We start from the raw sequence: 26,626 nt of genomic DNA, 5'->3' as shown, positions 1-26,626 counted from the left end.
TTTCTCGAAGCCACCAGAAACTTCAGGCACCCTGTGGTCCGTTGTCGCTGGTTCTCCGACACGCCGCCACATTCCATGAGATCGACTGTTCTCAGGACGCAGAGGTAATGGCGTCGTTTGTTCTCAACTGACACGATCTTCGTCGTGTGAACCTGACAAGGACAAGGATTCTCTCTTCGCAGCGTCCGACATAACCGATCGTAAGATGTCGTCAGATAGAGGCGAACAAAACCGTGATCCTCCGAGTTTTCCAGAAACTCAAAGAATTGTCCCAAGACTCAAGAAGAAGGTAAATGTTTTTTTTTCTGCCCTCGTGGACCGCAAACCCTTGAGGCAATGGGGGCGTTTTTGGTCACCCCCATTCCTGGTAGTGTCGATGACGTCTTGCGAGCCACAGTTGGGCTTGAGTGAGCGGCAGGGGCCTGGGATGGACAGATAACCGGAGAGCCACGCGGGCGGCCCGGCCAAGCATGTCTGTCCTGGCCCTTGCTGGCATTGATGCTTCTCTGGGCAGCGGGCCACAACGTTTTGCGAGGGTCGACACCTCGGCGCCGGTACGATTAGCTACCGTGTTGCGACCGGAGCGAACAGTCCAGAACTCTGCGCGAATGTCAGATGGTGGGACCGGCACTGGGAGACCGAGGATGACCAACAGCACTTCCCAAGGTCCAGAGGGCGAAAGAATAGACTGGAAGGCGACGGGCGTGGCGGAGTTAAAACGGCCCGCCTGATGTTGGTCGATGGGGAAAAGCTTTCCGTAGCTGAGGGGCCAATGATGGATGGAAGAAGCAGAGTAAGGCGAGGCTGGCATGCAAGAAGATAATGGAAGTGTGATTGAAGAAGAAGAAGAAGAGGATAGTTGAGGAGCGAGGCAAAGGTAGGGAGGGTCAGGTACAGAATGAAGATGCCTTCCTTACCTGGAGAGGAGACGAGGGCCGCACAGCAGGAGCAACTGAGCCAGCCGAAAGTACCAGCTACATGCCACCCCCGAAGTATTGGACCCTTTTTCTTCGTCTTCTCTTTTTACTTTGGACCTTCCCTGAGTGAACATAATGTACTTGACGGGGCTTGGGGCCGAGGTCAGCAGGACCGTTCTGGGACCCAGACACTTTTCGCTCTGTCTCGCTCTCTCTCTCTCTCGCTCTTTCACCACCTTCAACTGTGCCACCTCCCTCAGCCGAGTGAGATTGGACAGGGGAGGCCGCTGAGGGCCACCAACTGTGGCTTTCTCTCCCTCAAAATGGACTCTCTCTCACTCCTCCAGGCCTCCAGGAGTCCAGGACTGGCAACTGGCACAAGTGCACTGCACTCCAGTCTCCAGTCTCCGTCCCAGAAAAAGAGCAAGAGTGGGTCCCGTTCGGTACCTTAGTAGTACCACGCAGTGCTCCATGCAGCCCCATAAGCGCTGCCTTGCCGCTCGGGCCTATCACAGGGATATACGGAGCATTTGCTCCGGCAAGGCCCGGCTTGTTCTCAAAGCTATGCTGTGAGTTGGAGATGCCCCCATTCGACTTTTCACCCGCTCGCTCCCTTCCTCATCCCACCCATCAAAGGGCCCAGACTGTGGCTTTGCACCCTCTCATGTGCCTTACCTGACCCGGGCATGGGCCTTACCTGGGGATGCAGCTGGAGGGGGAAAAAGCTTTCTGGCAGGCAAAGTGTACAGAGTACCTCTGACATGAGAGGGGAATACTGTGGGAGAAAGAACGGGATATGGAACGCACCAAAATATATACCCAACCAGATCAATTTTGTCCCGTATGGTTAGAACTGTGCTTTGCTGTTGTCGCCTTATCCGCTCCATTCCGCCGCCGCCAGAGTTGCCCTGCCCTTCTCATCTTTACCTTTCTTCCCTTCCACTTTTCCTTCACAAGTTTACTCGCCCCCCCGTTACCTTCTTTCCGTTTCCCCCCCCGAGGCACCGGTACACCGTACACCACCTAGACTCTTATCCCGTCGATTCCGTTGCGTACTGGCTCGCCTCTCCCGCCCCGGTCCAGACACCCTGTCCGCACCGACCAACCAGAGGAGAACCCTTTCCGTATCCTCCGTCCTTAACGTCTGTCGTCGTCGAAAACGCTCCGGCCCAGCAAGGGCCATAGTGGAACCTGCGTGTGGCAATTCCTTCAAAACCTTGCCCTCCATTGGATGAGCGGAACCCAGGTCGCGGGGCAGCCACAGCTGTTGTTTATATCAGCCACACCTGGGCCGCCGGTTTGGCACGTTGTCCAACTGGCTCTGTGGTCCTTTCGTCTGTTGCTCTCTTGTCAGTCATTTTAATCCGGGACAATATTCCCATGTTGCCCTTTTTCGAAAACACTTCCTCCTCATCACTCGTCACACGCTGTCCGAGAGGCTCAACATCCTTTTCACTCGGCTTTCATGTGTGTTGAGCACAAATCTGTTTGTCCAGTCTGCCGGAGACTCTACCTCGTCTATGTCGCTTTTTGTCACGCATATCACCCTCCTTTATTGGAGTGTCCATATGGCGTTGTAGTACACCCGATGCAGATGCTCGACGGGCGATGCCCAAGCCCTGTTTGCCCAAATAGCCGCGTGGGGGGCTGTTTGGTTATTTAGGGAGAAGCCCCGGAAAAGAAAAGAAAAAAAGAAGAGCCCGACTGTAAGTACCCTGTGTGAGGTGCGATTAAAGTTTATCAACTGACAAATTTCAAAGCTTCTGGCCGTTATTGTCAACCTCCACCACCTGGTCGATGCCTTCGTACTGCGGAATTTCCAAATTGTATTTCTCAGCAATACCCGGCGATACGAATCTGCTCCCAAGGTCAGCCAACAAAATTATCTAGCCTTTGAGTACTGGGCATTTCAGGGCATACCTCCCACCGATGAAATGGCGTCCTTTGAAGTGCTTTACCAACGGCTTCGGTGCTGTGAGGCTGACGAGAACTTCAGGCTGGAACGAGCTCCCAGGGCCGGACGGGGGCGGGCCACTCTCGATATCCCATGAAGAAGGGGCGTCAACCGAAGTTACCGGCAACTTTGTTTCTTCCAGCGCCTTGATTACTGCGGGGAAAGGCTCCCGGACCTCTCCCGAAAAGCTGAATCCTGATGCCAAAACGTCAGGCGCACGCACGGAATACAGTTTGGCCAAGGGAGAAATAACGAACCGAAGATTGCGTCCACGATGTGATCGGTAGATTCTACAGCCGCAACGAAATCGTCGACAAACGGGACGTCCAAATCGACCAGCTGCTGTGCCAACCGCTAAGGAATCGGTCAGCCAAGTTTCGACCCATGGCAAGCCCCGCACAGAACGAAGGGGTCAATTCTTATGGCAGCACCATATACACGCCAGAGTGCTGGCCATTTCTTTCCTTTCCTCGAGAAAAGAATCATAGAGTTGTGCATTTGCATAGCGCGGCATGGGAGGAAAACAATAGCGTTTGAGTTTGGGTGACGAAGAGCTCGCAGACAAGGAGTCGCCACTAGATGGTATGTAATTGCAAGATCATCCCCATGTACTATGCGCCGAATGAATCGATCGAGATAGACAAAAGCGAATGATATCTTCACTCACTTGATATAAATCATTCTTGCTTCGTTTGGGATAGTAGATGGTAGGCTTGTAGCCATAGTGACGGAGGTGTCGAGCAGCCACGAGGCCGTCGCCACCTAGGCAGGGGTCTTGGTCAGATGCTTGATGGCTGAGCGTACTAGATTCAGTTGAAAGGACTCACCATTGTTACCCGGGCCGCAAGCAACAAGAATGTTCAACCCTCGGCTGGGAGGATGAACACGATAGACTGCATCAAGGGGTCAGAGGGAAAGCCTCAAATGAAATTCATGCACTGAAGGAGAACTGACTTGCTTGTGAGACGGAAAGTCCGGCAAGTTCCATAAGCTGGTCAATGGAAAAAGCGCCGGTGCTCATGAGATCCTTGTCCAAGGCCGCAGCAGCCTTTGCACCAAGAGTCTGTTGGTGTCAGCGAAAGTCCCGTTCTACTGCAACCTCAAGTCACCCACTCTGAGGGCCATGTTGTTGACGTATCCGTGACGCTTCGCTTGTGTAGGAGGGTCCAGGGCGTTTTCTGACGGTCTTTCAAGAGTTGATGTAGCGTTGGTGTGATGGTTCGAGATGTGCTGGGGAAGTCGGAAGGTGGATGAAGATGAAAGGGACGTGCGACGGGCTGACATCACTCCGCATCGGACTTTACCATACCGGTCAGTAGCGAACCACACGACCGGACCGCAAGGACGACCGCCGGTTCGGCAGTCACCGAATCTGGGCCCGCACAGTCCATACAGTGCTTTCTCGAAGCATTTAGTTTGCACAAGCACTGGATCGAGTCTTGAGCTTCTACTTCAATCTCCACAGAAAACTGCTCTGTTTGCTAAACCCTTTTTATCTAACAGATATCAACTAACTTTATCAATGGCTATGACTTAACGTCCCTCGTATGCGACAATCTGCTTGACTAGAACGGGAGTTGCTCAGTGGGGTAATGTTGTCCTTCAAAATCCTTGGAGTCGACATCTCTCACGGGATGCCCCCTCCGATATCGAGAACTGTCCCGACCCACCCGGTATTTCCTCCCCAGATAGCCTCAGCAAAAGCCCGCATCATGTCAGTGCCATTTAGCAACGAGCTCGAGGTCCACAGCTTTTCGTCATGCGCCCAGCGAGTCTCAACCCATTCGACGACCGGCACGCTCTTTTTCATGGCATCGACCATCATGCGGGGGCAAGTTGCCGTTTTGCCAGCCAGAAGCCCGGCTTCAAGAAGCGGGAAGATGCCACCGCAGATGGTCAAAAAGGTGGTACACCGGTCGCAGAGCTTGCGGATGAGGGCGATCTCGGCTTCGCTGGCCTTGTAGCCGGGGTTACGCGCTCTCATCAGGGCGACATCCAAGGGCGCGCAAGACTCAAAGGAGTCTCACATCATCATGATCTTGTAGTTAGAAAACTACCTTGTTCTATTCCCGCTCTTTTAACTTCCAGTTGGCTGGATCTGAGCCATGCTCTTTATCTGAGCCGGGTTCCCGTTCTCGGTGATCCAGTGGAGTTCAAATTCGAGATTGCCCTCCCACAATTTCTGTGGTAGGTTCAACATTTGACGCGAAGGCTTGTCGGTCCATGGAAAGAAATCGAATGGGGCAACATAGAGCATCTCTACCACGTTGCTATGTGTCAGTTTGTTCGCTGGAAGAGAATGAGGTACTGATATTCACCCTTTGGTCAGGATAACGCCGGCATGAATCTTACGAATAGGCTCGCCGAGATTGAACTCTATGGATACGTGAGAATTAGCGTCTTGAAAGGGTTTTCTTTGAAAAGCTGGACATGTGCGAGGTCAAATGATGGTGACGAGGATGTTTATTTTCTTTTCAAGCTCCAAGTCCAAGTGAGAAGTACAACCGCATCTTATGACTACTTACACGAACTGATCAAAACGACACATGCCACAGAGCACGTCAAAGCTTAAAGCCGACAGCTCTCCGCGACCGTAGGGCCAGCTCGTACCGGAATGGTCGCATCGTTTCTAGATCCGATTGGGGTTCGGAAATTATGCCTGCTCCCGGCTCACTAAGTATCCCTAAACAAGAGTTGAGATACAAGAACCTCACAAGGACTGGATGCAGTCTGTCCTCTGTGTTCCTCACTTGGATTTTTTTAAATCACTCTTGTGCAATGATTATGTACTAAAATCGCCGCGATGCATTGGCTCGCGAGTTTGAGAAGAAAGCCTTATGACAAACCTGGACTGGACCGCGGCAAACCCGTTTCCATCAATTATATCCTCAATCAACCTTGTCAGTATCAAGATTTGCACTGTTAACTTCCCACCTCCGAAAGGATCAACACATTCCATGGATGGCCCCGGAAATCACAAGGAATCAGTCCTTAGCCTGCTTTTAACGGAACTTACACGCGTTCACCTGGTGCAGTCGGGTTGGAGATTCCGCGTAGAGATATAATTCATACTATCTATTCTGACACAGCGTCAGAATCTAGGAAGGCATGCTGGCCATAGTTCAAAGTGTTGAGATGATCAGGAGTACTCTACATACTGACTGCCCCAGTGGTTGGGTCCAATAACCCACACCCAAATCGCTATTGTCACTATGTGGCAATCTTCAATGCATCGGAGAAATAGAACTACTCGCTGGTTGCCTTTTTGTAAAATGTAGAATCTACCGCCCGATACGGGAAAGAATGTTCATCACAGGTCAAGGTTCTTTCAAATCGGATCCGAAACTCCCATATGACTCTCTCGAACCGCCCCGCCCCAATGCCCTCTCTTTGTCCTCACTCGCCCTGGTTCCTACAGCCTCTGCAGGTTTTTTTTTTGTGGTTCTCAGTGATGGCGATGTAAATGACGACTATGAGCAGTATAGGGGCCACGACAATGGCGACAACCACAGGGACAGTGCTGTTGGCGAAAAGGCCTGAGCTCGCTTGTTTCATGCCATTTGAGGTCGGTATAGATGTCTAGGGATAGTGAGTCTCAATTCACGACCGGTCGAACTTGACCGGTCGAACTTGTACTTGGGGATGAAGCCCACATCTGAGGCTGCTGAAGGGTTCACAGAGGAGTGGTTGTGGTCTCGGGACATTGTGGAAATTGGGTCAACTAATCCCCGCGTGGAGCTAGATCAATGAGCGTGACTACTTGAAGATTGCCTGCTTGATTTTGTGAGAATAATGGAGTTACATGTCGCTGAACTAAGCATCAAAAATGAAGTGTATTGCACCTTGAACTTTGGGCAATTAGTTGACCTCTTCGAATGCAGAACTTCAACTATTACCCCTCTGAAGGAAATTTAGGAACTCACACTTTCTATACTCATGCTAAATAGCAAGTAGGCGATCGCGGAATTTCTTTTTGGCCAAAAATCCATGCAGTCATCCATCATAATTTTCCAGGGCAAAAAAAGCGAGGACAGTGATAAAATGCGTAGCCAAGGCCGAAAGAAATTGTCGTGCCGGCGCCTAGTCAAGCCTGGAAGGGAAGCGTGCAACGCAAAAGTGACCAAAATCCGATCGCAATCGTTTTGAGGCTTTTCAGGCTCTACCTCCCAACCCAGTAGCTCGTACTGCTTGGGGTCCTCGATTTGGGTAGGGCGTCAGAAGACAGCGCCACCGAGGTGCGGAACCCTGCGCGTCATCTTGTCTAGCTAATGAGAGTAGACCATCTGGCGCGCGTATTCTCACTGCATGTTCACGTCGAGAAATAGAATCCTCGATTATTCTCACTCAAAACCTTTGAACACTCGTGGAGCGAGGTTGAAAAGAGGCTGCTTACATCATGTCAGTGAGATTACAGCCTACCTTATGGTACACAGTGTAACTACCCTGCGTCGAAAGCTCGGAACGAGCCGGATAGGGCTTCGGGCAGGCCGAAGATATTTGACTGATCTCTTATCATGCAAAAAAAATCGCAAAAGGGTACATGGAAGTTTCTCGGGCGTGTGAAGTTCACTATATGACTATCTCAGATACTGGTGTTGGATGTTCGGAGAAGTCACCTTACACCACTCTGACACCGAGCTTCACCGAGGCGCTTTACAACGGTGATCCGTGCACCGAGGTTGAGCTGCCTGTACCCACCCGTTCCTGAGTTAGCGGGGCCGTAAGGTAGGTAAACAATGAGGGACGTCTTGCTGCCAACAACCCCCTCCAAGCCCATCCTCCAAGAACAAAACCAGTTCAATCTGGAAACACCACGACTGGCAGCACATCGTCACCACGCGCAAATCACCCTACCGAACCTCCCCAACGAGGATCACGAGGAATTGGGAAAAAGTCTCAACCACAAAAACCTCACATTCAACAAGCTGCCTTGCCGATCACACCGCAACACACAAATCATCATCACCGACCCGCACGCAATCAAACACCCAACCAAGAACCAACAATAACAGCGACGACCAAAGCCTTCAGCGAAAGAATGGCCCAAAACGCAGCAACATACGCAGACTGCGTCGCCTCCCTTCGCTCCTCCCTAACCTTTCTCGAAAACTCGGTATCGACCCTCGACACCGGCGTCTCCGACCTCCCCCGCCTCGCCTCCGTCCTCCGCCCGACCCGCCATTTTGAGCTCATTCCGCAACCCACCCTCGCCGCCGCAGAGGCCTCGTTACGCGACGAGATTGGCCCCCAAATTGCAAAACTCCTCGACAGGGCCGACGCGCAAATCGCGCGCCGCGAACGGCGCATCGAGACGCTGCAGGCGCGGTGCGAGCTCCTGCAGGGCCGGTTGGCGGCGCCCTCTGAGGAGGACGAGTATGGGTACTCTACGGCGAAAAAGCCCAAGGGGAGAGACATCGGTGGTGGTGGAAGCGGCGGGAAGAGGAAGGGGTTGAATGGGGAGAGCGCGCTGCGGGCTAGGGCTGTGAGACAGAGGAGGGAGGGGTTGGAATACAGCGTCGAGAGGCTTGAACTGGAGGTCTTGACAAAGGAGCGGGAGTTGAGGAAGAGGCTGGACAAGGCTTGAAAGAAGCGTGGGTACTGTCGAGACGGCTGAACGACATTCTGGGCTTGGTGCGAGGACCTGGCAGTTTGCTACTATCGGTCAACGACCTACGAGCTTCAGAGAAACGAGGGCGGACGGAGATTGCTATGATACCCTACGACTGATAACGAAGAAAATCCCTTTATCGACGCACGTGTTCTGTCAGCGACGACACATCACTAGGGAAGCCGATTGAACATGGCTTCCCGTATTCGCAGATGTTCCTTTCTTTCTGGCGGGGGATGCTTGGATTGCGTTTGTCTTTACTTCACGTGTTGATATTTTGTGATAGTAGATTGAAGAATCTCATTCTGACAACAAGACGCAAGCCTCAACGTCAGCTGCTTCACCAGTCATGAGAGCAATAAACAGCACGTGAACATATGCAAATGCCATTTGTGAAGCAGCAAGGGAACACCAACATGCATGGGGATCCCACCTGCGAGCTACCATAGCTATCCGAATGACCGACCCGTTGTTCGTGAAAAACGTCCCAGAAAACACAAAAAGAAAACGCACAATCCCTCTGCTCGAGCGACAATGACAACATACAGTAGCAGTAATAGGGAGAAGGCCGGCACGCGACGGTGGGCGGATAGAAGTAGAAACAACAAGTGGAAGAAGGGAAAAGTGAAGCCGTTTCGGCGGATATACTGTGCCGCCCGTGGCTCGAAAAAGGCGGCGATGATTTTATCCCGGACAAGAGACCTTAATGTACTCCAACAAGCATGTGAGCGCGAAACCATTCCATGTCCCATATGGTCATTTTTTGCTCCATCTCCAACGGTGAAATGAAATTCATGAGCTCATTATAACAGGATCAGGTAGTTGCTTGGCGCGATACCTGTCTCGCCCGTCTCTTTGCGTGCCTGCCACCACCTTCCGCTCACATCGCTGACCTCCAGAATCTCGTGCTTTGAGAATGAAATCTCGTTCGCGTCGTCGGGGTTGGCCTCGTAACTATAGATGGCCTTCGCACGATAGGGGTATTCGGTAGGTGGCACCACCTCCTGGTCAAGACCCGGAGGCTTCGCGGCAGGCGGCGCCGCATTGAATGTCGGGGCTATTCCAGAGTTGCGGGTCTGGGTGGTAGGAATGCCCTGAACGGGAGACGGGTTTTCGAAGCCGTTGAGTTGCGCCGAAGTGTACATCTGGGGGGGCTGAACCGAGGTCGAGGTTTCGGGTCGGCCACCGCCATACATCATCTGTCGGTTTCCAGACTCTTTTTGGAGCGCAAAGGAGTCGAGGTAAGCACGCGGCTTCGCTGACGGGGCTGAGCCGAAGTAGAAAATCCACACAATCTGGGGGCGCGGGGTCAGCATTCGGCACAAAATTCGACTCGGAGAGAACATACGGTGACCATGGCCATGAGAATGAAGCCAGCGCCTGCAGCCTGGCGAGCACCGTTGGAGGAATAGATGAGGGAGTGAATGGTCAATGAATTCAGGGCCAGTGCGGCACCCAAGTATCCCGTAAGGGCGACGTGGTATGTTTGCGCGGTGTCGGAAGCCACCACGACAAAAACTCCTGCGATCAGGAAAAACATGTATACGACGGTCCACCATGCGAAAGGCGGGAATGAGCCGGAGCTACTTGTGACCTGGGTTGTCGCGATGATGGAGCTGATGAAAGCAATTATCCACGCAAGCTAAGGGGCTGTCAGCACAAACGTGGCAATCGAAGGAGAGAGGGCTGGAAGGTCTACAGGACCTCTCGGATATCGACGTACCATGGAGATGGAGACTGTAGCCAGGGCGAAGGGATCGCCAATAATGTTCCCCAGATTAATACCCTTTCTCCCGTACTGAACCCTTGATTGTTCCATTTTGCGCAATGATGGTGAATGAAGAGAGCCGTAGGATGGCATAGAGAAGGTTGTGCGGGTTCGTCGGGTGAAGAGTTAATTGCCTCGGGGCAATTTTCGAGAGCGAACCTCGAAGAATATCACGTATGCGAAAATGAGACGAGTGACTGGAAGACGTCGACGTGCGAGCAATCGAAGCGGATTGACTGATAAAATGGACGAAGCGGTGCTAATCCAATCCAACGGTAGATACGTAATTCGAATGCCGGAAGGGGGTTGTCGTGGCTGGAATGCAAGACCTCGGGAGACTGGGGTGGAAAGGAGTGACTGGTGGTTGGGTTATCGGCCAAAATAGAAAAAGGGTGCCGTAGAGGTTGTTGTGAGGAGGGTGCGCTGTGCTGTTCAGTGCGCGAAGTAGCGTGTGCGCTGTGCTAAGCTGAGATGAGCTGAGCGTTGTATTCGACGTGGCTAAGGCAAGGTAGGCAGCGAAGGAAGTCTCGATTGAATGATGCAGGTAAGAATTGGGATTTCGAAAGCGAGTCGATCGTTTCAGATGGTTGTCCAGCAAGGCAGCCTATGTTCTGGGGGATAAAAAAAGACAACGGTAGTCGGAATCTGTAGGCAATTCAAGTTGGGAGCGATGAAACGAATCGAAGACGGCGATGGATTGCTGTCGATTGGGGGAAGAAAGGGAGAGCCGAGGGGTCCAGAGTCGAAGGAGCGAGGAAGAATCGGAAGAAGGGATGTAGGATTTAGAAAATAACAGTGGAAGATGAAATCGATATCGAGTCGAAAAGTCCAAAGAGAGGAGGTGCGCTGCGTCGGGAGACGGACGACAGTTGTAGGAACAGCAGGCTTGAGCCAAGGCTGGCGGTAGAGGAGAGAAGGGGTAGGCGTCGTTGGCGGTTGACCGCGTGAGATAAAGGGCAACGACTAGCAAGTTCCCAAAAAGGAAGCCGGCGGCGTGGACAGCGAGGCAGGAAAAAAGCCGTCGGACCAGCCAGACCCAACTCACAGTGGTGAGGAGAGGAGGAGGTGCAAGTCTTGTGGCGTCGATTCCGTCCTTGTTTGGCGTCTTCCTCTAGCACTTAGTTCTCGGTCGCAACGGGTGAAGCTGGTGTGCCTGTTGGTACGGATACAGAGTACACCTTTTCTATCTTTCTCAGGCTTGGAAAGGCTCGAGTTGAGGGAGGAGGGCTAGACTGAGGTGGGTTGCTCGTGGCACCCCCGGATCGCGTGTTGATGTGCAAACCCGCGCCCCTATTTTCTTTTTTGCGGTGCCAATCTGGTGCCAGTCGGGTGCCGTCGCGCCCCGGCGTGAGGTGTGGACGGACTCGTTGCTCGTTTGGCGCTGCGGCTCGCGTCGTGTGGTTCTGCTACTACGGCGGCGGCGGCGGCGAATGTATTTGTTAGGTATTCTTCTTCGGCCAACCCTCTCACGCTGATGTTGTTCCTTTGACTCCCGTCAGCACAAAGCCAATTCCCAGTCCTTGACTCTGTAGCTCGCTCAGGTGGTCGACAGCGGGCAGTAACGGGGATGAGAACCGGATTGTCGCAGAAAAGGGTAGAAAGGGATGAGAGGAATGATCGGTGGGGTGGGAAGAATGGAGATAAAAGAGGACTGGGCAGGCCACAGCGTACAGTGAGAGTGGGAGACAGCCGCGTCCACAACCCAAGTGAAGCGCAGATAAGATGCAAGGGTTGTTGCTGCAGGATCTCAGGCTGTGCTGGCTGTGCCGGCTGTGCCTGCGACTAATTACTTTACCTGGTCAAAGGGCGAGGAGTCGAGGACTCGAGGAGGGGACTGGACGGTGGACCCAGGGTCAATGAGACGCAAAACGTGGACGTGGACCAACCTCAGGGACGCGGTGGAGGAGGTATCCGTACCTTGGGAATACCTACCTTACCTACCTACGGATACCTTACGCAGTACGTACGTACGGATAGAGGGGGAGGACCCAGACCCAGATCCAGGCCCGGGAAGCGAGACCAAGCATGTACCCATGTACATTGTAGTGCGGCGAGAGGGAAGAAGGGGATACGTGGAAGGCAAAGGGAAAGCAGGCAGGTTTCACAGCGCTAATACTAAACGATTCGTCACTGCACTGCTGGGGCCGTTGGACGGGCATACATATGGTGAGGTGGGCAATGGATATTAACGGCAGCCATCATCAAGTAATTGATGGCCCATGCAGCAATGCGCACGAGGTCGAGAACTGAGGTGTCCGTTGCCAATAAAATCGACCGGGCAGCGCTGTATTACAGGCGACTCGATGCAGATGCAGACACAGCGGGGCAGATATACTGGTATTCATCATCGTAAAGTACGGATACCTAAGGTACCCAAGGTAAGGTAGCCATGCTGGAATCTGAGCCAACCGAACTGCGCGCACGGCAATGTGGAGTAATCCCAAGTAGACCTGGCGGGAAGAAGGGAAGTCCTTGATTGTCGTCTGCTTCCTGCTGTGTGTTGCACCGCACCGTTTCCCAATTTTGTCTTTACACCGTGCAACGCCTGGGTGGGTCCTCCCAGTCGGTACGGGGCGACGTACGTCTCCCATGTCCCCAGGCCCCGTGCCTGAAAGTCTAGCCCAGGGTATTCTGGCCGGTTCAAATCGGGCACGGTACTTGTCCCAAAAGAGCCGTCTGATAGCCTGGTACCTGCCCACCATGCTCGTCTTGGGGGGATCTCCCGCCAAATCCCCGGTTTCCTCTATCACATCCCCAGAAACCGTTGGTCCCTGCTTGTCCTATCTGTCTGCTGACTGTCTCTGCGGCCTGCAAAATGCGGCCTGCCCAAACCCCCTTGTCTGAAATTTGAGGCTAGCGGGTTTGAGATCATTTTGACTTTCCAGTGGTCTCTCGAGGTTCCTGAACTTCCTGCAAGGCATCCCACCAGCAGCATTGGACGAGCCTGGAGATAGCGGCGCATGATTGGCTCTCGGTCCGGTCTACCCCTGACCAAAAGCCCACTCCATCCATGTGCGAGGGATGTACGGTAACGGGTACCTCAGGTCCTCCACTCAGCAATTCCCTCCAATTTGGTCCAGCTCACCTCTGAGTCCCTGACACTGCTTGCCTTACCTGAGCCTGTCTACCTATCCGTGCCTATTCGTAGACGGGAGGTGGGGACATCTTGTCGGTTGCTATCGACAATCGTGGAGAACCGAATTGTTTGACGCCGCCTTGCCGCCCGCCGTGTCTCTCCCACTGGCGTCTTATCCTCCATCGCGGCATCGCCACTACGGTGTCCATCCCATCGTCCCGTTGCACCATGCTCTCTGACGCAGGGGCACACCACCACGGCATCACCATCCGCCAGCTTCTTGTCGTTTCATCACGACCAAAATGCACTGGTGCACTGCAAGCGCGGACAGAGATCAGCATGCGTACACTCGATTTGGTAGGTAGGAGGAAGAACTCGAGGGAGGCTGCCAATGACCAATACTAGAGAGCCGAGTCTCCCGATCTCAGACACACTTCGATGCCCAGCTCTTGGGCCCTCACCCGTCTTTCGCTTGTCTTCTCCGGAGCTCAATGACATGGACCGATGGTCCGGCTTGCCTCTGACGCACGCGCGCTACAAAGTATGCACCACGGCTCCTGGCAGCTGTCCGGATGGAACCTGATGATACCGTGCCACGGTCAGAGCCGCCGTGATCAACTTGGTCAAACTCGACTGACTGCCTTCGACCCGTTCGACGTGCAGGAACACGGGTGCCTGTCACCTTTGCTCGCCCGCGCTTGACTCCCTGCTCACCCCAGCTGCCAGACGACATGTGCTGCTCTGCCGGTCTCGAGGCGCCTTTTCAAACCGAGCTGTGGTCCAGCACATTGTTCTGCAGCGACCACTCAAACGACAGACAGTTGGCCGTTGACGGTCTTTCAACGTCCGAAACCACAGAAACCAAGAACAACAACAACCTGCTGCCACTAAGCTGTCTCGCAAGCGCCAATAATCGCGACCGAATCCCGATATGTCTAGATCTACTGGGAACGTGGCTTCGTCTAGTCACACCAGTCTTCTCGGTCGCCGCCTCGTGAGCGCCCCGGCTCCACTCCAAGTCCATGACAGATCTCTCGGAGAAACAATCTAGTATTTTAAATAAAGTCCCTAGATACAGCTTCGGGTCTACAGCTTCTGGTCGCACGCTTGTGGCACCAAGGAGAAAACGTGCAAGCTTTCGGGTCAAGGATAGCCGTTGCTGCCACACAAACCGCACAGCCCTCGCACGTCACTGATATCTTCTTGACTCGCACTCTCTCCTTTCATCCCAACATCCAACTTTTCCATAATTCGTTTGCGTTTCTGGGGGAACTCCGAAGATCCTGTTGATCGACTTCCGTTCAAACGTCCGGGAGGCTTTTTTGGCTGAGCAACGGCAGCCCATCGAATAGAGCTGATGGACATCTGACCTTGGACCTCGCCCTAGGGATTTGCTTGCCTAGAAAGGACGAGGCCTAGTATCGGCCTTGAGTCGGCTCGATATGGCCAACGACTCCGAATTTGAAATACCATTGACCGCGATTTCATACGACGTTCGGCCGGTCACCGGGTCTTTCTGTGGCCACCCACTGATAGTCCCGCTGTCATCATGGTCCAAATCCTTGCCGTCGACATTAAATTCCTCGCCTTTGTCATCAGAATTTTCGATCAATCTTTGATGACAGCAAGGTCTAAGAGGTTCAGTGGGGTGCATCTACCGGCCGACGGAATATCCGTCACGCATGTGCTTCCGGGGGGAACGGACGGACGGACTTGCTGTCAAAAGGACTGTCCAGATGAGCCGTCGGGCCGTCTGTTGAACGAACTAGGCATACTGGCAAACTATGGCACGTGCAGAAAAGTTCTGTACCCTCGTCTTCAGTCGTTCATGAACGCAGCCCGATGGTGGACATCGTTTGAGCGTTGGTGGTGTTCATGCACCCGAAGGTCCCGAGACTGTTCCTAATTCGAATCCCCTGGAACCCGCCCTATTTCCAATCTGGGGTTCGCCATTTCCGTGTTGGCAATACGCCCAGTCTAGGACGAAATGATATCTCAATGTCAACCTCGCGAGCGGGTGGCGCGGAGAGCGTTCGCTAGAAGGCTACGATGGCAATGCATGATTTTTCCCAGCTGTGCAGACGATGTTCCAAAGACGAGATCTACAGTTTCGAACTTCGTAACGCTGCGATCACTGATTGAGCTTGCTGTAACCAGTAGGCTGCAGCATTAGGAACAGTTATTGAAGCATCTGTGGCACACTGTGCTTCTTAACAATTTATACCAAAGCCCCTACCTCCCTCTCCAGCCAATATCCCTGAGGGCGACCCCTGCGTCTCTCACGAACGCCCCAATATTCAGCAAAAACAGCGAACCGCACGATTGGGCGATCCTCGCTTCCAGCCAAATCGGTTCCACGGTCCTTCCCTTGCATGCAGCCGGCGCTTCAGTGGCTTTCGTTCTGCCATGTGTGTGGCTTGACACGTCAGCTCCAGGAATCTCAAAACAGGAAAACGAACATCTGGTGACCCGGTAGTTTGGCTGACGCGGGGTATGAAGCTTCGCAATTTTTACTATTGGCTAACCCTCGATGATCGCATCCATACCCGGTATCTCCAGTTCTGTTCTCAGCTGTTCTCAGGCCTGAGAGTAGTCGAGAGCCGTATGGTAGAACGAATCCAGTTCTGTCTGTAGAACCACCTCCGATGGACTCGAAGCTGTACTGACACACTGGCAACTCCCCCACTGCCAAGAGGGGTTGTCAGCCGCTTGGTACCATCGACTTTTAGTCTGCCATCCGTGCCCGGCGTTCACGGACGAGGCCCCCTGAGAGGTGCATTCGACAGAACCCGAAAACCCAAGCTTTTCTGGTCTGGCAGATCAGACTTCTTCCGATTGTAGCATCCGGTGTCATCTCAGCGCTCAAGCGGCCCCTCACCGAGATGCTTAGGTAGGGTAGTAGGTGCAAGAAAATGCATGTCACTTCTTGAAGACCGAGAAATTCGTAACCAGTCTCATCGTACGGATATTATCAACAACAATTTGCCATTGCCCACACACGTACATAACTTTGGAGAGGTACGATGGATAACAAGGAATTAGCCGAGCTTTTGTTCAAGTTACACTCTAGTCTAATTCAGCCCTCTCAGCAACTTGCAGAGCTTGTTGTGTCTGGCCACCAGTCCTGCAACTGGGACAAACCTGTTTCTGAAACGCGGAGAGGGCAGATCCCGCCATTGCTGGGCCAGACACTATGCACTCCGCTCTCCCCGACCGTTCCATAAAGCCTGCGCAATCGGGACTTTGATCCAATCATGTTGCATGATTCAATGTAGCTTTTTTCTCTCTGCATCGTCGTTCGGGTGGCCGACCTCAAGCTTCTCGGGGTCATCCGAGCACATGCCTTGGGGCGACATCTTCCGCAGGTTGGTCCAGGAGCACCCCTTGCGAGACTGCACAGTGAACAAAGCTTTCTGTCTTGGACTCGGTTTGGTTGAGACGAAGCATGGCTGTCCACCGATGGCGCGCTGTGCCCGACTTGCCGGGCTTTCATGTGATGTGATGGCCTGGTTGGCAGCCGCTGAGAATCTTGAATCATTGTTGGTGCGGCCGGGGCTGTTTTAATAATTGTCAGGATGGCTCTCCTACGAGGTGACTCTTCGTTTCATGCATGCCAACAGACGGTCTGATCTCGGACTTGGGCAGTTGACTGGCCGTACCGAGCGGCCCTGGGGGTATAAGCTACCCTCCAAGTAAATACCAAGCCCTATATGATGGAAGCCCATCAGCGCCTGCCTGTGCATACTGACAAGTCTCTGGGCGCATCGTTGTGGTTCTTGTTGTGTCATGTCCGGTGGGGGTATCAAATGGCCGCCGCTGCCTCCCTCTCCCGTTCGGCTCTCCGCACACGGCGCTCAACCATCTCCACCCGGCCCTCGACGTCGGCGACGAAATCTGAGACTCCCAGGACGCCCTGCTGGTACCAGGTCTGGAGGACCTCCTCGCTCCGGGCGCGCAGTTCGGCCATCTCGGCGGCTTGGGCGATCTGGGTGGCTTCGATGCCGTGCAGTCTGGGCGCGAGGGAGGCGAGCGCCGCGCTCTGCGATGATTCGGGGATGGGGCAGTCGTTGACAGAGGTCAGGGACGAGGCTGTCGCCGGAAAGGCGGCCGCGGAGGCGAGGACGGTGGCTTGGATTGCTTCGGGGGCGAGGTGGATGGGCGCCTCGGAAGGAGGTGGGGGTTGGAAGAGAGTTGGGTAGGCGTTGTCTGGAGATTCGTGTCAGTCAAGTTGTGATGTTTGCAAAGAAATGTTCGTGGACTTACAGATCTTCATCAATTCGCCGTATACGCGGATGCGAGATAGGAGGTGGTTGAAGCGGCGCTCGAGATCCTCTAGCGTGTCGACAGCCGAATCTGTCTGGGAGGAGTTCGAGGGTGCCGATGGGCCGTATAAGAGATGCTCGATGCGTAGCAGACGCGATTCGAGGAGAGATATCGTCGATAGTGTCGTCTTGTCGAGTGAGATGTCCATGGTGATGGAGGGTATCGGGCGTTGCGTCGCGTGTCCGAGTGCGTCGATCGGGAGAGGTAGGTTGTTTGGGAGGACAAGGAGGTCGATTCCTTTGCTCTGTTGGTGGTACGTCGCGGTCAGGGTCAGGCTGGAGTTCTCAAGCGCGAAAAGCTGTCGGTGAATGGGATGTCGCAGGTGCGAGTGCAAGGGTGCGGTGAGTGAGTAGAAACAAGGAAACGATCCCCGAGAGCTGATCGTCACCGCCGTTAGCGTGGTAAGGCTGGGAAGTCCCTGAGTGGCTGAAGCTCTCGAGAGTTGAGACTTTAGGTTGAAGGCACCCGTGAGGTGTGGCTTGTGACCGACCCACCGGACCAAAATATGCAAGACATGCGATTAGATACGAGAAACTCGGCCGTGCCAGTCCAATGAAAGGCTTTGGCATGAATTGGTCTCGGGCGCATTGAGACTCATTTCCCCAATGTCTCTCTAATTACAAAGTCATTATTCTTCACATGCCTCGTGGGGGTTGTCGTATTCTAACTATATCCAGTCTTTCCGGAAGGACTTGGCGGCTGGGAAAAGGATGGAAAACGATGAAAGGGAGAAGGAAAAGCAACTTTTCCTACCTGAGGAAAGTCAGGGATCTTCAGTAGTGAGATAACTTGAAGCACCTCAACCAACGACATCAAGGAGGGCACATGTGAGGGTCGTCTCGTGCCTCAACCTCGCGACTCCAGGTCGGCCCTTGCGCCAAGCTCAGAATGAGCCAAGTGTCAGCGGGTGAGCGGGAGGGTGAACGCTACCTACCTAAGGTTTGGCCCTGCCGCCGTACTGGTATTTTGTTGCTGGTGCCTTGCATTGTCCTGCGAGGGCCCGGTGCTGGCGGACATTTCGGAAAGGGCCAATGCCTCGTGGCCGTTGCCAAGGCCCAGTTCCATTGCGGTCTGGGCAATACGTAAGAATTGCTAGTTGCCAGAGCTTTCCCCGTCCAAGAATGCAAGTACCAGTCGTGGTCTCCGATTTTGTTACCTAAAAGTACCTACAAACCCTACGGACTATGTACTATGAATTAACGACACTGGACAGCTCGGTGGCAGCAAACACTGTCGTCAATTCCCTGCCAAACTCACTCACTCCGAGTCTCCAACCAGTCTCCAACAAACACTCCTCACCACCACTACCACCACCACCACTACCCCGACACACTGTGCCTGCTCATTTACCCGCCCCGGAACTAGGTTCTGATACCACTCTGGACGCCGCCGTTGGTCATAATTAATTCCTTTTAACTTCTCGGTTATTCCGCGGGAACCTTCGTCCCTCTCTTGCTTCCTCTCTCTGACTCTCTCCCGCATATACTTCGCACTAGGGGCTAAATTGGTCTACGGATACGCTTTTTTCTTTTGTACACGTATACACCTTACCCACGCCCCCAGGAGAAGGACTTTCGCATCGCGCATTGTCGTGTGATCTATCCGTTCGCCCTGCGACCTACGTCTTGCGCCTTGCGACTTGCGACCGAGACGACGTTCGACACCTTGGACGTGCCGTCGTGACTCGTTCGTCGCCCCAAAAGGCCTTTAGAGATCGACACAGGAAGGTGCTGCCAGTACCTATTATTTGGCCACTTGTCCACCGTCCGTCCAGTGTCGCTTCAGCCCGGCGGCCCCATTCAGCCAGTGTCAGCCGCCGCAGAGCCGCCGCAGAACCTTGAATTACTCAGTCGCTGCACCCCGAACGGAACCTGCGAGGTCTGTCCTAGTAGGCCCGGACACCTTCCTCGAACGATTTCGAGATATTCCCCCAAAAGCACGTCACAGTTGCCCTGCGCAAACTCTCGGTTGGCCATTCGCGCAACGTCACGCCTTCTGCGCCTTCTCCGCCTTGGTGTGTGGGTGCGCCGACTCGAACACCACTGACGAGTGACGACCAGGTCTGCAGCCGCAGCCGCAACCGCAGTCGCATTCCAAACGCCGCGAAGCCGAGAAACGCCGCACTTTTTCTCCCGTCTGATCAACGACGACCAGCTATTTCTTCGACGTCTCTTGTTATTCTTACGCTTTCGGCCCTGCTCGACCAGCATCAACAAACAACTCCATCTCTCTCCCTTGCGACTATATCCTGTGGCTCTGGGTCGCAGTTGTGGACACTTCGTTCTAATTTCCCGTTCCGGCAACTTCCTTCGGACTCTTTTTATTTTTTTTATTTTTGGTTAATTCTTATCTGACCTCCGCTTTTTGCGATTGCGCTTGCGCCCACCAAACACTCGAGCGACAGAGCGACGACGCATTCTGGCGACGACAGCGAACGACACCAGCGAGCGACGAGCGACTGACCAAAACGACACCGACGGCGATCGATAATTACGAAACATCCGAGCAATACTATGACGAATTACTCTAGCATTACTGATGGGAACGCAAATTCGATTGCGTCTGGAAGCTCCGGCGAAATGTCACGGTATGCCGAACTCCCGCTATTCCCCGCAAAACGGGCATGGAGCCAGATCACACATGGAAGAGAGCCCTGCTGACGTGTGGAATATCAATTTGTAGACAACGTCGAAGGAACGGAAAGGAGGGGGGAGGCCAGGCCTCGATGCTGAGCAGCGTGATCAACCTGCTTAATACTAGTACGTGCTGTCGCGGATTTCCACGAGATCGCATCCGAGTGCGGGGCAAGAAGAGGAGCTGACGAATCGTGATTACAGTCGTTGGCGCCGGGACCTTGGCCATGCCATCGGTAGTTTCACACATGGGCTGTATGTTTGGTGTGTTGATGATAATGTGGTCTGGACTCACGGCCGCTTTTGGCCTGTATCTTCAGTCTCGCTGCGCCCGCTACCTCGATCGCGGGACATCGTCCTTCTTCGCCATTTCCAAGATTACGTACCCGAACGCCGCCATCATCTTCGACACTGCCATTGCGATTAAGTGCTTCGGTGTCGGCGTTTCCTACATGATCATCATTGGCGACTTGATGCCCAAGGTCTTCATCGGCTTATTCGCTGGTGCGGTCGCTGAGAACCCGTACCTGGGCGAGAGGAACTTCTGGATTACTGCCTTTATGCTAGTCATTATTCCTCTGAGTTTTTTGAAGAAGCTCGACTCGCTCAAGTACACCAGTATCGTTGCTCTGGTCTCCATCGGCTACCTCGTCATTCTGGTCATCTACCACTTCTCTACGGACCGACTCAAAGACATGAGCGAGATCCGAGTTGTTGAGCCCGAAAGCGCTGTCGCATTCCTCAGCACATTGCCCGTGGTCGTCTTTGCGTACACATGTCACCAGAACGTAAGTCAACATTGGTCAGTAACTGGGGCTTCGCGCTAATTGAGTGGACAGATGTTTGCCATCTTGAACGAGATCAAGGACAACTCTCCCGGTAGCGTCATTGGAGTTGTTGGCACCAGCATCGGCACGGCCGCCTCGATTTACACCGTTGTTGCCATCACTGGGTACCTAACATTTGGCAACGCGGTTAAGGGCAACATTGTCATGATGTGTAAGTGAACCCGGGAGAAGGGCTGAGCTTCACTGACCTCCTTTAGACTCTGCGACTGCCGCTTCATACATCGGTCAGCTTGCCATAGTGGTGCTCGTCACTTTCTCCGTCCCTTTGCAGGTCCATCCCTGCCGCGCCTCTGTGGATGCTATCCTCAAGTGGCGCCCTAACCGTGGGTCGAACGGCAACGGTCGGTCCACCTCTCCGGGCGGCCGTCCGCTGCTACCCTCGGCGGTTTCTGTTCGCTCTGATCACGGATCCAGCTCTTCCATGGGAGAGACCCGATTCGCAATCTTGACCTCTGTCATCCTCATTCTTTCATATGTCACCGCTCTCTCAGTTCACAGCCTCGAGAGAGTCTTGGCCTACGTTGGAAGCACTGGCTCAACCAGCATAAGCTTCATCCTTCCCGGCCTGTTCTATTACAAGATTAGCGATCCCAATAGCGTCCATCAACAACGTCTTCACAAAGAGGATGACGACGCCGATGTTCCCTCCGATGAAGAAGACGCGGATCCGATGGTTACCAGCATCGCGAGTCTTGGCAGCGTTGCCAGCGTCGTTGCGGATCCTCGCCAGTGGAAGCGCAAGTGGCGTTGGGATCTCGAGCACCTTGAGCAAGACGCCCTGCGCAAGATGGCCCTGGCCCTTGCCATCTATGGCGTGTGTGTTATGGTGGTCTGCCTTTTTATGAACATTGTGTTCCATGCATCTCACTAAACGCGGCTACTTTTATCCTCCATGAAGATATAGTTTAGAGGAAGAGTTGTTTTTTGAGGCGATGATGCAGATATACTCACTCCACGGCCGCTTGGGATAGACATACGGCGACGTCACAAAAGTCCCACGGGCAGCGTCGCGCATTTTAGGAGTTGGATGGTTTGTTTGTCTTCTGATTCTTGGGGAAAGCCCCCCCCCCCCTTTTTTTTTGTGTACCCCCTTATCAGCGCGGTGGCTGCATGTCAAGGGCGTTGGTAACGTCCTGCAATGGTCTTCTTTCATTTCTTCTTTCATTAGTACAGAAATAGTTCTGGGACAGACTCGGCTGGTTGACTGATAGTCACAGCGGCCTTTCGATAACATTCAAGATAGCTTCAATTGGGAGCGACATTTTGGTCTTTCTACAGTCCCGTTATTGTACAACTCGCGTGATGTGACATGGCGCTGACTGCCTCAGTCTTGGTTACCCCACTTTCCTTCGTCTTTTTCTACGGAAGACTCAAGCCACAACCTTGACCGGCTTCTTGCCCGTCCGTTGCAGGAGCCTCTCCCCTAGATACTACATCTCCGCCACTAGCTCTTCCCGCCGTGGATAACCACGAATCTCATACGGAAAGGTGGCCCCTGCGATCCTCGTGATTCTCGCCGCGCCTTTTTGATGGTTTTGTTACACACAGAGCCGCCGTGGGGTTTGCCAACTTCATCCCAATGATTGCAAATCCGATAGCGTTCCGACACACTCCTCCTCCTCCTCCTCCTCCTCCTTGCCGCCTATGATGATGATTCCGGGGTCGGGGCCTTGGCTGGAGAAGGTGTCCTGAGCGACTTTGCCGCCGTCGCCGTGTTGGGGGTGCCGTTTGGCCTGTATTTGGGCTCGAGAATGCCGACCATGGAGAGTAATCGCCAGACGGTCTCGGTGGGCTGAGCGCCGACGCCGACCCAGTAGCGGGCGCGGAGCGAGTCGAGGCGGATATCCTTGTGCGGCTTGGAAGTCGCGTCGTAGGGGTCCTGGCGGGGGACGGGGTCGTAGGTGCCGATGACCTCGATTGGTTTGCTGTTGCGGGCGGTTCTGCCGGTTGCGCAAGTGCGAGGGTTAGCCTTTTATGATTCTTCCTTGCGAGGTTCATTGTCGTGTTCTATTTCCCTTCTATGTTCGCTTTTCTTCTTCTCATTGAATCGGGGGCTTCAAGTGCTGGCGCTGGGTGGTGTCTTTCTGAAGGGGAATTGGTGCGGAAGCGTACCTGGCTTGTGTGACGACGATGTTGTAAAAGGGCTGGTTGACGCGCCCGAAGCGGGCGAGGCGTATGCGGACGACCATGTCTGGAGTTTTGTGAGGTATCGGCGTCGAGGAAGGTGGAGGCTTTGTCGGGATGGGAGCTGGGGCGGTTGAGCGGCCGGTTATTCGGTGAGTCGTGGCCGCGCAGCTGGAACAGCTTCAGTAAAGTATAAGGGTGATGCGATGTGAGGCTTTCGGTGTCCTTGGTTCGGGGGAATTTTTGGTCGGTGGGGGTGTTGTTCCGTCGCCGGTTCAGACGGGTACGCTAAGCCCCTAAGGGTCAGGCCATGGACAGGCATCCAGCGAACCCGAGGCAGTCAATTCGACCGGGGGACTGACGACACCAGGGACTCTCGCAATTTATGTATGGTGGGTTTCTTAACGACAAATACGGAACCAACAGACAGAATGGATTGTTGGTTGGAGGCGAGTGTTAACCGAATTGGGATCTCCCAAACAAACTCACCTTGACCGCCATTTCCGTCGCAATTCAACCTTTTTCCTTGCATGAATGACGACCATTGAAGCTTCAAACAACCCGGAGGGGGCGACAGCACCAATCCAGCCTGACAACGTGGTATAGGGCCTGGCACTTGCGATGGATGCTTCTCTCCGATCCAGTATCCTTGAGTACCGCCGCGAAAATGGCCGCACATACCACCGTCTCAGCGACGGGAAATACTTAGTTCCTAACGATGAGACCGAACAAGATCGCCTCGACATTGCGAACCATCTCTGGATGCTCGCCTGGGAGGGCAAGTACTGCATCTGTCCAAAGAACGAGGGTGCCCGGCGAGTCCTCGACATTGGTACCGGCACGGGGATCTGGGCTATAGACTACGCTGACAGCCACCCCGAGGCGACTGTCCTGGGCGTCGACCTGAGCCCGATTCAACCGGCGTACGTCCCGATCAACTGCTCATTCGAGATTGACGATCTGGAAAAGGAATGGCTCTTCACGGAGCTATTTGACTTCATCTTTGCGCGCAATATGGCGGGCAGCTTCCGGGACTGGGACGACGTCGCGGAGCAAGCCTTCAACCACCTCGAGCCGGGGGGTTACTTTGAGATCCACGACAATCTGTATCCGCTGCAGTGCGACGACGGCACGCTGCGGGAGGACTCTGCGCTGTTTCAGTGGTCAAAGTACCTCGTCCAGGCGTCGGAGAGGACGGGCCGCTCCATCACCATCGCCTCGGAGCTGCCGGGAATCCTCGAGGCCGCGGGCTTCGTGGACGTGACGGTGACGAGGCAGGTAATGCCCGTGTCGCCGTGGCCGGCGGACCCGCGGCTGAAGGAGCTGGGCCACTGGACGCAGGAGTCGCTCCGGCCGGGCATCGAGGGCCTCTGTCTGGCGCTGTTCACGCGCATGCTGGGGTGGACGTCCGAACAGGTTAGGGTGTTTTGCGTACAGGTGAGGGAGGATGCTAGGAATTTGGGTATACATGCATACTGGCACGGGTATTCCATCTATGGACGGAAGCCGGCTGCTAAACAGCAGACGACGTGGACCTATGACCTCGACGGCGTTTTTTTCTGAACTGGGCAAGACGTTTTTTATTGTTTTTTTTTTCCCTCTTTTACCCGGCACCGGACGGACGGTTCTGCCTGGATTGATGAGGCGGGGCATTTTCTATTCCTTAGAACCGTGGCCACCAAACGGCATCATACACTTCGGCATTGGTGGTACCTTCTGGATTTATTTTGGGAGTCATCGGTTGCCATCCTCCTGTGATCGGCTTGTACTACAATGTTGGGATGTTTGAAATCAGTATTGCAGGTCTTCTTATTTATTTCGTTTTTCTTTCGGAATCTGGAAGGACTGAAACAAAGGCATTTTCGCTCATGCATCTCTAAAGAACCCCAGAATAGGCTTTAGAAGACACCTAGGCGGCACTACTGGTCGAAGACTGAGTCAACATGGGGAAAAGCATGACGGCCCAAGCTGGAGGCTGAGAAGATTCTGTCTTCAACAGGTGGTGCCGTTCGCATTGGGGTTCTTGATGTCTAGTGGGTTATGGGCTTGCTGTTTTTCTGATCTGCTGCATGGCCCGTGTTCATGTCTTGAGACTCCTGACACTGTCTAACCTCCAAGACTAAATTTCATCAGGCCCAGAATGAACATAGTAAGCCGACCTAGATAGATAATCACTGATAAAGAGTTGAAGAAGAAAGATGCTCCCTGACTTTCCGCCGAGGGGCTCATTTTATCATAGTGCGACTGGGTTTATACTGGGTAACAAACCTTTCTTCGTCTCAGAGTATACACTAGGGTCAAGACGGATCTCTGTAAGGCTGAGATACTTGAAGCAGCTCAGGCACTTGCTGTACTTCACTCACACGGGCCCTGCCTCGGTTGTTCGTTTTCGTCGACATCGCGTACAGACCGGAGTGCCAATATGCTCCTGTCGTGTCTCACAGATGAGTTTCACACCTAAACGGAAGAGGACGTTTCCCGATTATTTGGTCAACCACAAACATACCCCGTCCGTCGCTACTCAGAAGAGCCACCGGAGCCTCATGCACCCAAATTCATTGTCGAGGCGCCGGACTTGCTGTCATATTCTTCGAACCTGCTCAGCAAAAGCATTTGCATCATCGACTTTGATCATTCCTTCACCACAGACTCCGCCCCAGCGAAGCTCGGGATCCCGGCAAAGTATTTCGCGCCCAAAGTCGCCGTACCCGAGCATGCAAGCGTCGCTTCTGATGTCTGGGCTCTAGGTTGCGCGATCTTCCGGGTTCGATCTGGAGACGACGACTTCTTCGATTATGACATAAATTGCCCTGCAGACGTTCTTAGACAGATTGTCAAGACGATTGGCGGTCTGCTCAAGAAGTGGAAAGGAACGCGTTTTGCCGAGGATGGAAACTAACGAGGTCAGTGAACCGTCTTGGGTCTTGGAGGAGACCCGGCCTCTAAAGCAGAGGGTACATGAGATCTTGGACGAACCTCCGAGTTTGTTCATAGATCGAAGCGGAGCGCGACAGGACTCTGCCGAAGTTGACCCTGCTCCGCCGCAGTTTGACAGTGATGGGCTCCCGAGAATGCCCTATGCAAAAGCGTATTCAGCATTGCTGCGGGGACCCACGACTGTTTGTGTAATTGGGGGTTTGTCTTGTGGCATATTCGGGCGAAAGTGATGAGGTATTGAAGGCGTTCCCCCAAATATGGGACATCGAAGCTTAACAGTTGGTCGATTTGTTGTTGAGGGTCTTTGAGTACGACCCGAAAAAGCATATAAGTGCGCCAGAGCTTGCGAAATGTGCGTGGTTCGGATCTTTCGATCCATCCAGGAAGCGAAAGCGGGCTAAACTCTGACTGACCTTGAAGCCCGCACCTCTGGCCTCG

General features: G+C 53.7%; 11 protein-coding genes across 11 annotated transcripts; 4 read left to right on the top strand and 7 right to left on the bottom strand.

Annotated features, from left to right (window-relative positions):
- Window positions 1–352: 352 nt before the first annotated feature.
- CORC01_01315 (uncharacterized protein) lies at window positions 353–811 on the bottom strand (the record flags this gene model as incomplete). Its single annotated transcript, XM_022612971.1, has 1 exon — window positions 353–811. One exon carries the CDS (start codon window positions 809–811, stop codon window positions 353–355), a length of 459 nt encoding a protein of 152 aa, XP_022480399.1.
- A 1,571-nt stretch (window positions 812–2,382) lies between these two features.
- On the top strand, window positions 2,383–2,580 carry CORC01_01314 (uncharacterized protein; the record flags this gene model as incomplete). Its single annotated transcript, XM_022612970.1, has 1 exon — window positions 2,383–2,580. The coding sequence occupies one exon, from the start codon at window positions 2,383–2,385 to the stop codon at window positions 2,578–2,580; it is 198 nt and encodes a 65-aa protein (XP_022480398.1).
- A 91-nt stretch (window positions 2,581–2,671) lies between these two features.
- On the bottom strand, window positions 2,672–5,071 carry CORC01_01313 (uncharacterized protein; the record flags this gene model as incomplete). The annotated part of the gene is made up of 9 exons (XM_022612969.1): window positions 2,672–2,774; window positions 2,838–3,066; window positions 3,129–3,225; window positions 3,539–3,633; window positions 3,699–3,764; window positions 3,826–3,934; window positions 3,985–4,057; window positions 4,503–4,893; window positions 4,954–5,071. 9 exons carry the CDS (start codon window positions 5,069–5,071, stop codon window positions 2,672–2,674), a joined length of 1,281 nt encoding a protein of 426 aa, XP_022480397.1.
- A 2,838-nt stretch (window positions 5,072–7,909) lies between these two features.
- On the top strand, window positions 7,910–8,455 carry CORC01_01312 (uncharacterized protein; the record flags this gene model as incomplete). The annotated part of the gene is made up of 1 exon (XM_022612968.1): window positions 7,910–8,455. The coding sequence occupies one exon, from the start codon at window positions 7,910–7,912 to the stop codon at window positions 8,453–8,455; it is 546 nt and encodes a 181-aa protein (XP_022480396.1).
- Window positions 8,456–9,282: 827 nt separating this feature from the next.
- CORC01_01311 (SH3 domain-containing protein) lies at window positions 9,283–10,298 on the bottom strand (the record flags this gene model as incomplete). Its single annotated transcript, XM_022612967.1, has 3 exons — window positions 9,283–9,774; window positions 9,828–10,121; window positions 10,203–10,298. 3 exons carry the CDS (start codon window positions 10,296–10,298, stop codon window positions 9,283–9,285), a joined length of 882 nt encoding a protein of 293 aa, XP_022480395.1.
- A 1,067-nt stretch (window positions 10,299–11,365) lies between these two features.
- CORC01_01310 (uncharacterized protein) lies at window positions 11,366–11,729 on the bottom strand (the record flags this gene model as incomplete). The annotated part of the gene is made up of 2 exons (XM_022612966.1): window positions 11,366–11,400; window positions 11,612–11,729. Coding segments are annotated over 2 exons (153 nt in total), but the record flags the coding sequence as incomplete, so codon positions are not given.
- A 1,656-nt stretch (window positions 11,730–13,385) lies between these two features.
- On the bottom strand, window positions 13,386–14,056 carry CORC01_01309 (uncharacterized protein; the record flags this gene model as incomplete). The annotated part of the gene is made up of 2 exons (XM_022612965.1): window positions 13,386–13,638; window positions 13,785–14,056. 2 exons carry the CDS (start codon window positions 14,054–14,056, stop codon window positions 13,386–13,388), a joined length of 525 nt encoding a protein of 174 aa, XP_022480393.1.
- Window positions 14,057–17,125: 3,069 nt separating this feature from the next.
- Window positions 17,126–17,794, bottom strand: CORC01_01308 (nuclear distribution protein; the record flags this gene model as incomplete). Its single annotated transcript, XM_022612964.1, has 2 exons — window positions 17,126–17,529; window positions 17,587–17,794. The coding sequence occupies 2 exons, from the start codon at window positions 17,792–17,794 to the stop codon at window positions 17,126–17,128; spliced, it is 612 nt and encodes a 203-aa protein (XP_022480392.1).
- A 2,365-nt stretch (window positions 17,795–20,159) lies between these two features.
- On the top strand, window positions 20,160–21,998 carry CORC01_01307 (transmembrane amino acid transporter; the record flags this gene model as incomplete). The annotated part of the gene is made up of 5 exons (XM_022612963.1): window positions 20,160–20,233; window positions 20,329–20,405; window positions 20,484–21,067; window positions 21,119–21,278; window positions 21,325–21,998. The coding sequence occupies 5 exons, from the start codon at window positions 20,160–20,162 to the stop codon at window positions 21,996–21,998; spliced, it is 1,569 nt and encodes a 522-aa protein (XP_022480391.1).
- A 771-nt stretch (window positions 21,999–22,769) lies between these two features.
- Window positions 22,770–23,316, bottom strand: CORC01_01306 (ribosomal protein S16; the record flags this gene model as incomplete). Its single annotated transcript, XM_022612962.1, has 2 exons — window positions 22,770–23,067; window positions 23,240–23,316. 2 exons carry the CDS (start codon window positions 23,314–23,316, stop codon window positions 22,770–22,772), a joined length of 375 nt encoding a protein of 124 aa, XP_022480390.1.
- A 556-nt stretch (window positions 23,317–23,872) lies between these two features.
- On the top strand, window positions 23,873–26,150 carry CORC01_01305 (methyltransferase domain-containing protein; the record flags this gene model as incomplete). The annotated part of the gene is made up of 2 exons (XM_022612961.1): window positions 23,873–24,713; window positions 25,720–26,150. 2 exons carry the CDS (start codon window positions 23,873–23,875, stop codon window positions 26,148–26,150), a joined length of 1,272 nt encoding a protein of 423 aa, XP_022480389.1.
- Between the last annotated feature and the right edge of the window lie 476 nt (window positions 26,151–26,626).

Source organism: Colletotrichum orchidophilum (assembly GCF_001831195.1).
Source record: "Colletotrichum orchidophilum strain IMI 309357 chromosome Unknown Scaffold_7.1, whole genome shotgun sequence".
NCBI lineage: Eukaryota > Fungi > Ascomycota > Sordariomycetes > Glomerellales > Glomerellaceae > Colletotrichum > Colletotrichum orchidophilum.
This window is presented reverse-complemented; position numbering and strand designations above follow the sequence as displayed.